The 17,675-nt window shown below is 39.0% G+C and overlaps 1 protein-coding gene and 1 pseudogene across 1 annotated transcript; both read right to left on the bottom strand.

Annotated features, from left to right (window-relative positions):
* Positions 1 to 908: 908 nt before the first annotated feature.
* Positions 909 to 2,352, bottom strand: LOC108176120 (ubiquitin-conjugating enzyme E2 D1). Its single transcript, XM_051841635.2, has one exon. It carries the CDS (start codon positions 2,185 to 2,187, stop codon positions 1,744 to 1,746), a length of 444 nt encoding a protein of 147 aa, XP_051697595.2. The 5' UTR covers positions 2,188 to 2,352; the 3' UTR covers positions 909 to 1,743.
* Positions 2,353 to 4,526: 2,174 nt separating this feature from the next.
* On the bottom strand, positions 4,527 to 6,437 carry LOC100343627 (heterogeneous nuclear ribonucleoprotein A1 pseudogene; annotated as a pseudogene).
* Positions 6,438 to 17,675: the final 11,238 nt, after the last annotated feature.

The raw sequence follows: 17,675 nt of genomic DNA, 5'->3' as shown, positions 1-17,675 counted from the left end.
TGTCCACTCTGCCTGTCAAAAAAAAAAAAAAAAAGACTATATGTTCTTAAACATCCATTTCACAATTCATTTAATTATTTTACATTCATTTTTAAAAACACATAATTTCTAACAACAAGGTTATTTTGTGCTTTAATAAAATAGTGAACCATGATCAAATACTCAAGTGATTTAAATCCTTTGTTAACGACTACACCCATCACAGATTCCTGCACACTTACACAGCTACTACAATAATCAAGAGCTACAACTGTTCTTAAAAATGACACTCACTCAAGTTTGATAAGCATGCTAAACACTAAAGAGATGTATTTTTCTCAATTTAAACATTGGAGCTTTCTATATTTTCTTAAAATCTACAATCTGCTAATTTAAAGCATTTTGAACTGGCAATTTATAAAAACAGAAGGAAGTATCTATTTAGGATTTTCTTTGTAACTTCTATAATAAAAAATGTTTTTCAAATTGTGATGGCATTAAAATTCTGTTTTAGAAATTTCAGATTTTAAAATGTTAAGAATTACACTGCCTATTACATCTAGAAGAGCATTTTTTTAATTAATCTAGTGATTCCTCAGGTCTACAAACACAATTTTCTTCATGGTGGGTGACACTGCCTTACACTCACTTCAAGACCTTTGCAATAATCCGTTTTAGATGTGATTTAAGACAAACTCCATCTTCTAAATTCTCCTCTACAAGAGACCAAAGTATACGATCTTATAGATACACAATTTAATAAAGAGATACTAACCTAAAGCAATAAAGTTTATAATTAATGGTGATTAATGCCAAACACAATAGACTTCATAGTCACAATTTGGAAATAATTTTCATGCAAAATTTTACACAGAGCTTTAATCCTTACTTATAAAGTAATTTTCACTTTTTTTAGTAATCAAGACAAATAGTAGAAAAAACATTTTATTTATATGGAAAAAGCTACAGTAAGATCTGTAAAAGGTGTTAATATAATGTAGCCCATACAGAAAAAAATTCAAATGTGAATAGCAACAAATAAAAGTTATACATCTTCCTACTTAGCAGTGCAATTAATTCACATTGCAATAAAGTTAAGTCAAGTATACAAAATCAAAACAAGTGTTTCTCCATAATCAGTATACTCAAAATTACAGTGTAAAGATCATTTCAGGTTTAAGAAATTTGCGATCAATCTACAGAATATCCTAAGACAAGGGAGACACAGTTAATTCATTTAATTATCAGCTGTTGGGTTTTTTCAATACTGTTCACAGGAAAAAGTAATGAGTTGACACACATGTAAATAGAATATATTTAGTCTATACAGTAAAAAAATACAAATTATAAAGTGAGCTAACAAAGAATGAAATCTGAATACAGATTTATAAAAGTGACGACATCTTAGACAACACATACAGTATTTCTCATGTGAAAACATCTAGTTTCAGCAAAAAATAATTTGGTTGCTTTTCAGCTGCATTGTAGATCTTGTAAGCTGAAGATGCAGATGTCCAAGTATCTTAAATACCGTAATAAATGTCTTTCTCAATGCATACAAAATGATAAATGTTCTCATCACAGTCTTAAGGGTATTTTTGGAAGTTTGTTTTGTCTTGCTTCAGAAAACACACTTAAGATGGGTAAAAATCAAAGAGTTTCATGGTACAATGAAACAGTAAACAGTGCTCAATTTACTGCTAATGATGAAAAAAACCTAGATTTTACAGTACTCTGGTATATATGAAAAAATTTTTTTTCATTTTACATTGCATATTTCTGAGTCCATTCTCTTGCATGTGTGTTGTATTTTTCTTTGTCTGATTTATATATTTGTGCAATATCTGGTACTAAAGGGTCATCTGGATTAGGATCACAAAGTAGAGAACATATGGACAATAAAACTTTTGATACAGTCAGGGCTGGTGACCACTGGGACCTCAGGATATCTAGACAAATACTTCCATTACTGTTTATATTTGGATGGTGAATTTTTGTTGTGAAAGCAATCTTTGGTGGCTTAAAAGGATAATCTGTTGGAAAATGTACGGTGAGGAAGAAGACTCCACCTTGATATGCACTATTGGGAGGCCCCATAATAGTTGCTTGCCAGTGGAACAAGTCATCTCCCACAGGGCCAGCGGAACAGTGAGCCGGTGGATCACGCTGTAGGTCACTTAATTCCTTCTGAATCCGCTTCAGCGCCATGGGTCAGGGAGGGCAGAGGGGACACCGGCTGGCGGGGGACGGCTGTGGGGCTCGGGGGCGTGGGTGGTCGCGGGCTCGGCTCACGGGCTGCTCGGTTGGATCTGCCCGGTGCGTCCCCAGCTCGCCGCTGGCTGGCTCGCTCCGAGAGCCTGTGGCTGCTCCGAATGTGCCGTGAATATTATTTTTACTATATACATTCATATAAGTATTTACTCCACTGGATTTTATCATATACATAACAATGCCCCTCTTTTCTTTACATTGTGATCACTAACATGAATCCCACATTATGTGATATAAATATTCCCATTTTAAAGCAAAAACAATGTATATATGTATGCATATAATATCACCATATGAAGTGTATATTGCAAAATGTTAAAATTGTTAAATCTTAAAATAAATTTCTAAATAAATTTAAACAAAAATATATTTTATTTTGACTGACACATGGAGAGTAATTATATAGGGTTATTGGGAATAGTATGATATGTAATATGCATTTGCAATATTAATGATCCACTAAGGGTAACTAGCATGTCTATCAACTCAGACATTTATTACTTCTTTGTGTTGAGTATATTCAAAATCATCTTTACTAACTAACTTGAAATATTCATAATTGCTATAAGACATTAGAAGTTATTTCTCATAACCAGTTGCACCTCTGTATCAATCAACATCTTTTCTCCATCACTCTCTGCTACATGCTTCTCAGGCTCTGGTAACCACTCTTCTAGTCTCTGCTTTAAGATCAATGTTTTAGCTTCCATATAAAAGTGAGGACATTTAGGGGGCCGGCACTGTGGCGCATCAGGTTAATGCCCTGGCCTGATGTGCTGGTATCCCATGTGGGTGCCGATTCTAGTTCCGGCTGCTCCTCTTCCAATCCAGCTCTCTGCTATGGCCTAGGAAAGCAGTGGAAAATGGCCCAAGTCATTGGGATCCTGCACCCATGTGAAGACCCAGAAGAAGCTCCTGGCTCCTGACTTTGGATTGGCGCAGCTCTGGCCATTGTGGCCAACTGGGGTGTGAACCATCAGACAGAAGACCTAACTCTCTTTCTCTGTCTCTCTCTGTCTCTCTCTGTAACTCTGACTTTAAAATAAATAAATATATCTTAAAAAAGTGAGAATATTTAGTACTCATCTTTCTGTATGTTGCTTACTTCACTAAAAATAATGTATTCCAATTCTATCCATGCTGCTGCAAATGACAGATTCTAATTCTATTTTATGGCTGAATAATATTGCATTATGTCTATATACAAAGTATTTTTAAAATTAAGAAATACTTAGGTTGATCCCATATCTTGATTTTTGTGAACAGTCTGAAATAAACATGCAAGTGTAGATTCTTGAATACACTGAAGTCAATTCATTTGGTTACAAAAGGAATAGTGGGATTGCTGGATCAAATAATAATTCTGTTTTCAATGGGAATTACTTTTTGGTGGTGTAACCAATCAGCGGTGGAAATATCCCTACTTGATGGATTTGTGATTCTCACTTTGGGATTTCTAAGAAACTCTATTTGGATCCCTGCCCCCCGCCCCACTTTTTGGCATCTCAGTTAAATATTCTTTTTCTTAATAGTTCCTTATTAGTGTTTGATGGAGAATAAAGCTTCTGAGCTCTGAAGATCAGCATGGTTCACTTCACAATGCAGGTTGATAACACTCTCCAATACGACTTGCTACAGCTTGTGGGAGACCTGCCATACACAAGGATAGAGCCATCTGTCTGACACAAGAAAGAAGGAGTAGAACAAACCCCACCACCAAGGCTAGGTAATTAGCATATGCAGAACTATGACAACCAGGCCAATAGGTAACCATGTTCTCTGCTAGGAGCTTAGTAAGCACTGAAGAGCAAGCAACAACTGCTTTCTTCTACTAGTATGTAAGGTCAAGAGCCCTTAAAGAAACTTTCTCTGTGTTTCATGAATGCAAAGATTATGGGTGGTTGAGGTGTTGCATGAAAATCCTCACCAGCGTGGCAGATTCAGCATAAACTGAAGGGCCAGCGCTGTGGCGCACTAGGTTAGTCCTCCGCTTGTGGTGCCAGCATCCCATATGGGTGCTGGTTCTAGTCCCCGTTGCTCCTCTTCTAGTCCTGCTCTCTGCTATGGCCTGGGAAGGCAGTGGAGGATGGCCCAAGTGCTTGGGTCCCTGCTCCCAATGGGAGACCAAGAGAAAACACCTGACTTCTGTCTTTGGATAGGCATAGCTCTGGGATTGCAGCCATTTGGGGAATGAACCAATGGAAGGAAGACCTTTCTCTCTGTCTCTCTCTTTCACTGTCTGTAACTCTACCTGTCAAATAAATAAATAAAAAATCTTTTTTTTTCAAGAGAATTAAATCGTTTATTGATTACACAGGATAATGGATGATACACAGCTTCATTCCCATCTGTAATTTTATCTGGTACCATTATTCAATTTAGATATATTGCAAAGGATGTGCCAACAATCATTCTTATAACCAAATAACCCCATGACTTTGCTTGGGTGGCTTTTAATGGTGAACTTCAGAAGGTCACAACAGTAACTCATGTATCTGAGAACAGCTTCTCCACCCAAGCATTTTGTAAATAAATCTCAAATGGAACCTGGCATCAGCCTGATGAATTCTGACTTTACACTTTTTGGGGAAGTTTACCAAGATGGCTTCAGAGTAGACTAACTTTACACAGCACATTAAAAAAAAAAAACACATTTATTCAGCGTCATGATCAGACTATTACATTTAGCAATCAACAGCATGGGTGCAAAAGAAAAAAAAAAGAAAAAACTACATTAAAACCCTTTGTTGGAATGCTTTACACTTTCCACAGAACAGAAACTAAAATAACCTGTTATACAATTAGTCACAAATACAGTCCTCGAGTTTTTTTGCCCATACACACATGAGTATTGTCTAAAACATGTCTTCTTTGTAGCAGCTAGGCCCTGCCACCACTGTGCTTGGCTGAGTTCACAAATCTGTTGTAACCTGTAGCTTCCCTGTCACTTCTCTGGCTCTCCTCTCCTGCTAGGCTTTGGTTCCTGGCAGTTATTAAAACCTTCTGCCACTGCCATAGCTGCTGCTGCTGCTAGAACCACCATAGCCACCTTGATTTCGTGGTTTGGCAAAATTTTGGCCGCCACCACCATAGGGGCCAGAGCTTCTGCCTCCAAAATTTCCTCCCTTCATGGGTCCAAAATTTGAAGATTGATTGTTGTAATTGCCAAAATCATTGTAGCCTCCGCTGCCTCCAAAATTGCTTCCACTACCACCGCCAAAGCCGCCTCCGCCGTTGTTATAGCTGTCATAGCTGCCACTCCTGCCATAGCCACTGCCCTGGTTTCCATAACCCTGTCCACCACTTCCATAGCCTCTGCTTCCTCCAGAGTAACCAGGGCCGCCTCCTCCATAACCACCGTCATTACCAAATCCATTGTAACCATCCCCACTGCCACCATAACCACCTCCACCGCGGCTGCCGCCGAAGCCACCACGACCACTGAAGTTTCCTCCATGACCAAAGTTGTCATTGCCACCAAAACCACCTCCACGACCACCACCAAAGTTTCCAGAACCACTTCGACCTCTCGGGGTGGACGAAGTGCTGGCCATCTCCTGCTTCGACAGGGCCTTCCTCACTTCACAGTTGTGGCCATTCACAGTGTGGTATTTCTGAATGACAATCTTATCCACGGAGTCATGGTCATCGAAGGTCACAAAAGCAAAGCCCCTCCTCTTGCCACTGCCTCGGTCAGTCATGATCTCAATCACCTCGATTTTCCCGTACTGCTCAAAGTGATCTCGGAGGTGATGCTCTTCAGTGTCTTCTTTCATGCCACCCACGAAGATCTTTTTCACAGTGAGGTGGGCACCTGGTCTTTGGGAATCTTCTCTCGACACAGCCCTCTTTGGTTCCACAACTCTTCCATCCACTTTGTGTGGCCTTGCGTTCATGGCCGCATCCACCTCCTCCACGGTGGCGTAGGTGACAAACCCAAAGCCCCTGGAGCGCTTGGTGTTTGGGTCTCTCATTACCACGCAGTCCATGAGCGTGCCCCATTGCTCAAAATGGCTCCTCAGGCTCTCATCGGTCGTCTCAAAGCTCAGCCCTCCGATGAAGAGCTTCCGCAGCTGCTCGGGCTCCTTGGGCGACTCTGACTTCGACATGACGGCGGTGGGAAGAGAGAACTCGACGATGCTTCCTCGGCGGCGTCCGCAGGCAGAAAGGAGTAAGCCAACGAGTGTATCCCAATAAAAAATCTTTTAAAAAAAAAAAGGTAGAGCAGGCTGGCGCCGCAGCTCACTAGGCTAATCCTCCACCTGCGGCGCCGGCACCCCTGTTCTAGTCCAGGTCGGGGCGCTGGATTCTGTCCTGGTTGCTCCTCTTCCAGTCCAGCTCTCTGCTGTGGCCCAGGAAGGCAGTGGAGGATGGCCCAAGTGCTTGGCCCCTGCACCCGCATGGGAAACCAGGAGGAAGCACCTGGCTCCTGCCTTCGGATCTGTGCAGTGTCAGTCAGCCTTAGCGGCCACTTGGGGGGTGAATCAATGGAAAAAGGAAGACCTTTCTCTCTGCCTCTTTCTCTTTCTCTCACTGTCTAATTCTGCCTGTCAAAAAAAAAAAAAAAAAAAAAAAAAAAGTAGAGAATTCAACTTCTGCTTTGTCATGAGCATAGCAAAAAAATAAGCCCAAACCAAATGAACTCCAGAGTAGTTTGTCTATTTTGCCTACACTAACTGCTCCAGAGGATATGCATCCATTGTCAGATATAAATACTGTTTATCACTAGCTCCCAATTCGAAAAAAATGGAGCAGCTTTCAAGAAAATGAGATGCCTGAGGAACAAGGGAAAGAACAGTAGCAATGGTTGGTCCAGAAATAAAGTTGGTCATAGATGACATTCAGAAATTATTCTAAAATTTTGAAATTTGAAGATATCAATTTAAAAGAGCTATAATTAATGTGATAAAGAAATTAATAGGAGTAATGCATATCATGTGTGACTTGAAAATGTACAAAAAAATCAATAAAAATGCTGTAAAAGAAAAACATGGCTTTGGAGTTGAGATGTCCCTTTCCATGGTGTCAATGCTGAAAGAAAAACACAGGAAACACAGAGGTAGTTCAAAATGCTACCCAAATGAAAGAACAAATAAGTAAAGCGTGAAAAAAGGAACATAGCATTCAAACACTGTGGGACACCGTCAAAATATTTAGATAAGCTTAAATTGGATCTCAGAAAGAAAAAAATGATTGGGAAGGAGGAAGAGAAAAAGGAAGGAGGGAGGGAGGAAGGAAGGAAGGGAGGGAGAGATTTTTGTGAAAAGTGTTGATATCTTTTCTGATGGCTTTGTTTTTGAGAATTTGCCTCCATAGAATACTGGAACACTGTAATTTATAGTAGATATCCAGAGGTGTGTGCAGGTGGAAGCAGGGAGCTGTGGCCCACTTTTGTGTATGGGGCAAGCACCCAGAGTACACCCAGATTGGGCAAGGTGGCTCTCTGCTTTTTTTTTAAAGATTTATTTTACTTATTTGAAAGACAGAGTTACAGAGAGATGTAGAGACTGAGAGAGAGAGAGAGAGAGGTCTTCCATCCACTGCTTCACTCCCCAAATGGCCACAATGGCCAGAGCTGAGCTGATCTGAAGCCAAGAGCCAAGAGTTTCTTCTGGATCTCCCATGCAAGTGCAGGGATCCAAGGACTTGGGCCATCCTCTTTGCTTTCCCAGGAGTTCTGAGCTTATGACGTCAGACTGCGTGATTTCCAATGACACAGCCACACCCCACACTTTCCCCAAACTATGTAGATGTCACATAATCATAGAGTGCAGACTCTCTAAGTCACAGGGTACAAAGGATCTGCTCTCCGCCTTGCAAGCCTCCACGTCCAACAGGTGAGATGCCCATCTCTAGACCATCTGCAGACAGGTGAGAAATTCTCTCAGGAGATAGAGATAGGAAACTAAACTGAAATATTAGAAATGAAGAATTCAATTGGTGCTCTGCCTTGGCAAGTAGAGTCTAGAGCTTCGGTGGCATAGGGGAGGGAAGCAACACTTCCTCACTTGCTAAGTGTAACAACCACTTAAAGAAGGTCAGTCCTCTCTCCATGTAGTGTTTTCCACTTCAGTTAAAGTGGTGTGTATTTAAAAACACCCCAGGTTACTCCCACAAGTTTGTGAAACAACTTAATTAAAAACAACATAATTAAAAGACAAATATCATATGTTCTCGCTGAACTGTGGCAACTGTCTGAGCACCTAAAAGGAAACCTGTAGAAGTGAAACGGACTCTATGAGAAACAATGACTTGATCAGCCCTTTTCCTGACTTACTATTTTATTTCTTGTAGTATTTTTTTCGTTCTACTTAATACCATTGATTGAACTCATTAAGACACAATTATTCTTAGGTGTTTAAATTTAACTGAAAAGTGATCCCTGTTAAATATAAGAGTGGGAATAAGAGAGGGAGGAGATGTACAGTGTGGCACATGTTCATTGGGACTTACCCCGAATGGTAGAGCTAGAAACGGGACAGGGGATTCCAAATCAACCCCATCAAGGTGGCATGTACCAATGCCATCTCACTAGTCAAAGTGATCAGTTTCAGTTCATAATTGATCATAATAATAGGATTAAGAGTCAAAGGGATCACATAAACAAGACTGGTGTCTGCTAATAATAACTGATAGAATTAAAAAGGAGAGAATGATCCAACATGGGAAGCGGGATACACAGCAGAGTCATAGAATGGCAAAAGCCCTATAACACTGGCCTCAGAATCAGCCCTTAAGGCATTCGGATCTGGCTAAAAAGCCCATGAGAATTTCTCAGGCATGGAAAGCCAAGACACTGTGGCAAAAAAAAAAAAAAAAATAAAAAATAAAAAATAAAAAAAATGACCTGAATGAAACATCTCTGTGAGTGAGATCCTGGTGGAAAGTAAGGGCCATAAAAGAACGAGGGAGCAGAGAACTTGACTATGGCCTCGTCTAAATAAGATATGAGTTTGTGAACTCAAGAGGCTTCCATAGCCTAGGCAACTCATGACAAGAGCTCAGGGTGATTACTGACATCATAAATAAGAGTGTCAACTTTCAAATCAATAACGGGAGTCACTGTGCACTTACTCCCCATATAGGATCTCTGTCCTTAATGTGTTGTACTATGTGAATTAATGGTAAAACAACTACTCAAACAATACTTCATACTTTGTGTTTCTGTGTGGGTACAAACTATTGAAATCTTTACTTAGCATATACCAAGTTGATCTTCTGTATATAAAGATAATTGAAAATGAATCTTGATGAAAAATGGGATGGGAAAGGGTATGGGAGATGGGGTGGTTGTGGGTGGGAGGGAGGTTATGGGAGAAAAGGCCGCTATAATCCAAAAGTTGTACTTTCTCTTTTTAATTTTTATTATTTTTTTTAAATTTTTTGTCAGGCCAAGCTAGACAGTGAGAGAGAGAGACAGAGAGAAAGGTCTTCCTTCTGTTGGTTCAACCCCAAATGGCTGCTACAGCCAGTGCACTGCGCCAATCCGAAATCGGGAGCCAGGTGCCTCTTCCTGGTCTCCCATGCGGGTGCAGGGCCCAAGCACTTGGGCCATCCTCCACTGCCTCCTGGGCCACAGCAGAAAGCTGGGCTGTAAGAGGAGCAACTGCGACAGACCAGCACCCCAACCGGGACTAGAAGAGTGGTGCCTGTGCCGTAGGTGGAGGATTAGCCTAGTGAGCCGCGGCACCGGCCTTTATTTTTTTTAAAGGTTTATTTATTTATTTGAAAGTCACAGCTACACAGATAGAGGAGAACCAGAGAAAGAGAGAGAGAGAGAGGGGTCTTCCATTCACTGGTTCACTCCCCAGATGACTGCCATGGCTGGAGCTGCACCAATCCAAAGCTGGGAGCCAGGAGCTTCTTCTGGGTCTCCCACATGGGTGCAGGGGCCCAAGGATGTGGGCCATCTTCTACTGCTTTCTCAGGCCATAGTTGAGAGCTGGATTGGAAGTGGAGCAGCTAGGACTAGAACCAGTGCCCATATTCGATGCAGGCACTTCAGGCCAGGGCGTTAATCGCTGTGCCACAGCACTGGCCCCAAATGTTGTACCTCTGAAATTTATATTTATTAAATAAAAATTTTTTAAAAGTGTGATTCTTTTGACAAAAAAGTTTTTTGTGCAAAAAGATTGTTTTCATAAGTTGTTGAAAATATGTATTATGAATAAACTATGTATTTCAATTTTTTGCTTATGTATTTAGACTTTATTTTAAAATCCTAATAAAAGGTGATATTGACTAATCCATGATATTACTATACAGCTTTTCTTTATTTCAGAGTCTACAGAAGTTAAAATACATTTTCAATTTTTTTAGCGTTAAGATGCTATATTGTGAAACACATTTCTGGAGTTTCTTAAATATATCTGCCAGCTATTGAGTGTACTCTCATCTATTTTGTCAACCTGATAATAAATGTCGTATATGAGATTTTAAAAATGTGTTTGCTCAACATTCTTAAATGTATGAAAATGTGCAGATTAAATATTTGGCTACTCTAATTTAAAATTATTGTTCAAAATTGTTATATTAAAGTACAAAGAAGAAATATTTCACCATCTATAATCATAAAATTCTTAAACATACTTCTAGTCATTTTTGTATACTTCTTTAATTAAATTGACAATTGTTTTTTAAGAAATATGAGGAGTCTCAAAAAAACTAGGCATGCATTTTGATTTTTATTCACAGAATAAACATGGTTTCCATTTTTGCAGAACTCTTTAACAGAAAATCACAGATAAATACAAAGAAGAAAAATATTTCTAATTCAAAGAATTACATACTATTTAATAATAGTTGTGGATTGCATAATATGTTGTGTAGGGTAAATATAAATATACAGTAGATATATAGATAGATACAGTAGGATATATAGACAGATAAGTAAGTAGATGAATAGAAGATAGAAGCTTTTTAGAAAAATAGGGTTATGCTGTATATGCATTGATTTCATTGTAAAAATATTTTTAAAGAACTTAGAGAAAAATAAAATATGAGACATTAAACTAAAGGAATATTTCAAATTAGTGTTTTTTATATGACATTGTTTCCTAGATTTTCCTACAGAAGCTGAGATAATATTTCATAAACAATGTTGAAATATTAGAGTTTGATTATTTAAAATATTAAAAGGGCTTCAAAAAGTTCATAGAAAATGGAAAGGAAAGAGATTCCTGATACAGGTAGTAAGCATAGCAATTGAAATGCCAAGAAAGACATTCACATCCTATATTGGAGCATCTAAACATGAAAAACCTCTAAGGAGTACCTAAGTTCAATTCCCACATCTTTCTCCTGCTTCCTGCTTCCTGCTTCCTGCTTCCTGCTAATGTGGACCTCAGGAAGCAGTAGTGATGGCTCAAGTTATTGAGTTCCTGTGACCAAGAGGGAGACCTGGATTGAGTTTACAGATCCTGGCTCTGTCCCCAAACCAGCCCCAACCATTGCAGGCATGTCTGGAGCAAACCAATGGACAAAAACTCTATCTACCTGCTTCTGTCTGTTTCTCTTTGTGTGTCTTTCTGGCACTTGAATAAATTAAAATTTTTAAATGATACGCACATTTTCACAAACTTTTTGAAACACCCAATATGCTTAACTTTTAGTATGAATTGTTTTCTTGGGTTAACAATGTGAGGTTTTAATATTTTCCTACCTCCTCCCCCATTTCCAAAGTGATTAAGTATATCAGTTTTTGTTACTGTATAGATAAAATTCTTATTGAGTTACTTAGCCACAATTCTCACCAAGAAATGTTTTAAAAGAAACTGAATCATCTGAGTTAAAAGATGAATTATTTGTATGGTCTTCTTCGACTAGGAAAAAAGAAAGTCCTATCAAAAATTGCTTTCCCTCTGTTGAAAAAATCTAGATAATCTATAAAAATCCAAATTTTCATTACATCAGAGTGCTGAGGTCACATGTGAGGCCAATCAGCTGAATTCTAAACAGGGATGTAACCCACACGGAGGTGATGGCATTCAAACACTATTTCACTTTTGACAAGACATGGGAGAGAGAGGTTCATGCCATAAAGGTTACTTAAAAACATAAAATCTAGTGGCTGATGCTTTGGCAGAGTAGGCTATGCCTACACCTGCAGTGCAGTATCCCGCAGGGGTGCTAGTTCATGACCCGGCTGCTCCTCTTCCAATCCAACTCTCTGCTATGGCCTGGGAAAGCAGTGGAACATGGTCCAAGTGCTTGGGACGCTGCACCTACGTGGGAGACCCAGAAGAAAGTCCTGGTTCCAAGCTTGGAATTGACCCAGTGCTGCCCACTGCAGCCATTTGGGGAATGAACCAGCAGATAGAAGACCTTTCTCTGTCTCTCCCTCTCTCCGTATGTAACCCTGCGTATAACATAAATTTAAAAAAAAAAAATCTGCAAAAACCCAGACAATTTTAACAAACTCTTTGTTTTATTTGAAAGAAGAAGGGAGTGGGATGAGAGGTCTCCATGTGAGAGGCAGGAATACAGCTACTTGAGACATCACTGCTGCTTCCTGGGTTCCTGTTAAGAAGTTGACTCAGAAGCAAGAACTGTAGAATGCAGGGGTCTTAACTGCTAGGCCAACCATGACCCCAACAAACCTTTAAAGCTACGTCTGGGTGTCCATGAGTGACTGGAAATCCTTGTTGGGAGGGGAACCCCCATGCCTCTTCAACAGGCCTCCAGGGCAGCTCATGAGAAAGGTCATGACAAGGCATCTCAGGAAATCCATCACTGAGCAAGGGCCAGGGAACCCTCTGGGCCAAAGCTCCCACAGTGACACAGGCAGACGTGTGCAGTGCCAGCCCAAGTCTAATTCTTTCCTGCCTGAGACCCCCTACAGGTGCAAGGAGGGACCTAACTGCTGCATGGGAGGAGCAGGGAATGCTGTGACAGCCACACTCAGGCTGCTGCACGAGACTGAAGCTAGACCTGGAGTGGGGATTTCTGTTTGCTGCCAACACTTCATCCATTTGACACAGGCAGCTCACTGAGGGAATGGGCAAGAGTTTAGCGAGATCTCCTTTAGGGTGCAGGTGACCACAGCTTGCTGAAGCAAGAGGTGGAACAAAAATACAAAGAAACCCTGCTGAGCTCCCCAGACCTCACATGCAGTGCGAGGTAGCAGTTGCACATCACTGAAAGAACTTAAAGTCTGTGGTGGACCGATGGTGACCACAGGAGCAATGATGCAAAAACCAGATCACAGTCAACAGAATTAGAGCCGTGTTCTTTTCTGGACTAACCTACAGTGTTTGTCATGCCGCAAACAAAAATAAAAACAATAAAATATATATTAGATTCAAACACAGAAAAGGTAAGAAAATATTCACTGTCAAATCATAAAAGGACTCGGGCAAATTTAGGTATGTTCAAGATGCTGGAATTTACAGCAGTAACTTTTTTTTATAAGTCAAAAAAGCTAGTAGGAAAAAGTTTTAGAGCATGCATATATGGCAAGTGGTTGCACAGTGCGTAAGACCTGGGCTTCTGATTCCAGCTGGTGATGTGCACCCTTTGGGGCTTGGATCCCTGCCACCCACATGGAGATCCACAATGAGTTCCTGACTCCTGTCTTCAGCCTGGCCCAGTGGCAGCTGTTTATGGACATTTTGGGAGTGACAAGTTGGTGGGAGATCTCTATCTCTGAAATAAATTTTTAAAATTGTATAAACATATGCTGAAACTCTTCAGAGATATTGGATATAAAACTATGATATCATAAATGAAATAATTCCTCCCATGGCCTTCTCAGAAAAATGGACACAGTATGGAGAAAAAAAAAAAAAAGCAAATGTCTTGAATATAGTCTTCTATCTCTTCTGAACCACAAATATGTTTGTATGTCTGTGTGGGTGCACACTGCTGAAATCTTTACTTAGTATGGAGTTGGTCCTCTGTATATAAAGATAATTAAAATAAATCTTAATGAAGAATGGGATGGGAGAGGGAGTAGGAGGGGGCATGGTTTGGGGGTGGGAGGGAGGTATGGGGTGGATAAGCACCATATTCCTAAAGCTGTAACTATGAAATTTTTATTCATTAAACAAGAGCTTTCTAAAAAAAAGAGTGAAAAATAACAGGTCATCACAGAGTTTTCAGATTGTGGTAATTATAATTCCTTACCTAAACCATGCAAACCGGAAGATGACAAAGTTCTATCTTTTTGTGCTGAAAGAAAAGTCTGTTTGACAGACTACTGCAATGATAATAGGAATATTATATAATAATGAAGGGAACAGTGCAATAAGATGATCTACATTCTAAATTTATGAGTACCTAATCATGGGCTTGAAGATACATAAACCCTAAACTGATAACACTGCAAGGAGAAACGTCCAGACCTTCAATGACAATTGAACACTTCAGCAACCTCTGTCAGTGAGTGCCAGATAATTTAAACAAAAAGTCAGAATATAGAAAGTCTGGAAGAGCAGTATCAGCCAAATGGACCTGACTGACATACACAGAGTATTCCACTAACAGGAGACAACATTTCCTTCAAATGCACATGGAACATTCACTGGTGTGGACATATTTGGAGGCAGGAAAAGTCCACAAATTAGAAATAATGTAAGTCACATACAGCATGTTCTCAGACCGTAATTTAATTAGTATGAAAACTCAGCAGCAGAAGATATATGTAAAATCCCCCAAATATATGGGAATTAAAGCATATATTTATGATTGACACATAGATCAAAGAATAAATCCTCATAGAAAATAGAAAATATTTTGAATTGAAAGAAATTGAAAGTGAAGGGTAGCAGAATTTGTGTGACTAGCTGGAGCGGTGCTTCGTGGGGAAGTACAAGATGCTTCTCTGAAGAAAAGAAAGGTCAGAAATCAGTTATTCAGCCTTGCACACTGGCTTCGGATCGGCGCAGCTCTGGCCATTGCAGTCATTTGAGGAGTGAATCAACGGAAGGAAGACCTCTCTCTGCCTCTTCCTCTCACTGTCTAACTCTACCTCAAATAAATAAATAAAATCTTAAAAAAATAAGAACAAATTATTAAAAGCCATCAAAGTAAAGGAAATCATAAATATATTAGCAGAAATCAAAAACAGAAAAACAATAGAAAAAATCAAAAGCTGATTCTTGTAGCATATCAGTATATTTACTTAAGTTCTGAAAATCAAGAAGACACAAAAGACACCAATATTCAGAACAAAGATAGCTACAGATGCTACCAGACATTTCAAAGATTAGTGAAAATTGTAAGCAAATTTCTGCTAATAAATTTAATAATATACTAAGGTGACATCAAAATGTGCAAAATGGAAATATCTTGGAAATTTTCCAAGAATTTTTTGGCACAATTGTAGGGGTGATTTTTTAAAAATATTTTGTGAATATGTAATCAACAATTTTGAATCATCATTTTGTAAGCTTTGAAGAAGAGAGTGGCCCTTATTTCTTTGATACTGGGTGTTAACACAGCATATTTTGTTAAGGTCCAAGTCAAAGTTTATTAGCTGACAATGTACCCAGTGTTGTGTCCATCAACAAACAGAACAATTAAAAGTAAAGAATTTCCCTAGCCTGCGGTTTTAGTGATTTTCCAGTGCTGATTGAATCTGAGGAAGCCACTAATTAGTTGAAAAACATATAGATTTGAAATTGCATCACTGTCATCTAACTATTTTAACAGAAGTTAAACCAATTGCACCTAATTCCTTATATCCTTGAACTTAAATTTTTTAAAAAGAGATTTATTTATTTATTTGAAAGGCAGAGTTACAGAGAAGCAGAGGCAGAGAGTGAGAGGTCTCCCATGCTGGTTCACTCCCTAGAAGGCCGCAAAGGCCTTGCTGATCCAAAGCCAGGAGCCAGGCTCTTCTTCCAGGTCTCACACGCGGATTCAGAGCCCCAAAGACTTGGGCCATCTTCTATTGCTTTCCCAGGTCATAGTAGAGAGCTGGATTGGAAGTGAAGCAGCCTAGTCTCAAACTGGTGCCCATATGGGATGCTGGCGCTGAAGACTGGGGCTTTAATCCACTACGCCACGGCGCTGCCTCCTGAATTTAAAATACTGATGTAAAGCATCTGTAGCTATATCAGTGCAATAGTATAGTGTTTTAATCATTTCCATACATCCACTTAAATTAGATAGTGCCATTTCATTCATGCAGCAGTTACCTCTGTATCTAAAGCTAAATCATATGATTTGGTTAATTGTCAAATGCAAAATAAAAGCATCCATTGATACAATAATGTAGCGACTGAAAGTTATCCAAATTTATTCTAATTTTACTTATTCAGTTCAGTGTGGCAGAGATGGAGGGAGGAATCAACCTTGCTGTTTGGTATGCTAGACAACAAAAAACTTGTGGATAGACAAAATTATTTTCAATCTAAAATATCTATTCTTAATTTTAAAAATCAGAATATTTACATGCTTTTACCATGGACTTTGGAACACCCCGTGGTTCAACTGAAGAAATCTTTGACACCCTGAGTCGCCTGAAGAGCAACAGTTTATACAACTCACTGACTGCATATTACTCTACCTCTGATGTTTCCTTAGAATATTACCTGAGATACATTGTGTACTCAATAAATGTCAGCTCAAAATAATAACATTTATTATATTTTAATTCCCTTTTTCATTTTATTCTACTCATAACTCTTTCTTTTTTATAGATCATTGCAAGCAGAAGTTTTATAAGTCTCATGGAAGAACTAGCTTTGAGTTTGTACAAAATGTTTTATGTTTACTTTCTGTTTGATTTCTTTCATATCGGTAGTATCCTCTCTCTCTCTCCTTTTTTTAATCTGTAAAATTGTATGCTTACATAAAATATCTTTGAATGTAAACATGTTACAAAGGATGTCTTTTTTTTCAAGGAAAACAATATATTACCATTTTTGAAAATAGCTCTCTGCATTCTAATATCCAAAGGAAAATATTCTTCTTTCTATGGTATATTTCTTTTTTCCATTTGCATTTCACCTCTTTTCATAATTGAAAGTAGTCCTGTATGCAATGGGTAATCAGCTATTTTAACTCAAAATGGTTTTTCTTCATACAAATGTATGCACTGTTAACTCTGAGTTAGTGTAGAGCCTCCATGCCCCATGCGTAGTGAATAGAGGTCTCTATGTACAATGTAGTCATTTAACAGTATTCTCAGATTATATAGCTAAACATGTGAGTAATCAAGGTTATTTGAAAAGAATACCCTGCTTTGAGGTGTTCTGCCACCTAAACAGGTTTGAAGAATTCAAATATTGACTGATGGATTGATTTTTACTATCTGATACATTATTTATGTTACTATATTAAAACAAAATGAACACATTAAATAAGGTTCATAGATATGATTCTAAGAGAGAGTGAAAATTGGAAAAGGAGACAAAGAGACTGAGATCGAGACAGAGAGAGACTTTTCACTGGCTGGTTCACTCCCCAAATGGACCCCACTG

Source organism: Oryctolagus cuniculus, chromosome 9 (assembly GCF_964237555.1).
Source record: "Oryctolagus cuniculus chromosome 9, mOryCun1.1, whole genome shotgun sequence".
Classification (NCBI taxonomy): domain Eukaryota; kingdom Metazoa; phylum Chordata; class Mammalia; order Lagomorpha; family Leporidae; genus Oryctolagus; species Oryctolagus cuniculus.
This window is presented reverse-complemented; position numbering and strand designations above follow the sequence as displayed.

Excerpts from the sequence above, each read along its gene's own strand:
- LOC108176120 (XM_051841635.2), bottom strand. The coding sequence starts at position 2,187 with ATGGCGCTGAAGCGGATTCAGAAGGAATTAAGTGACCTACAGCGTGAT.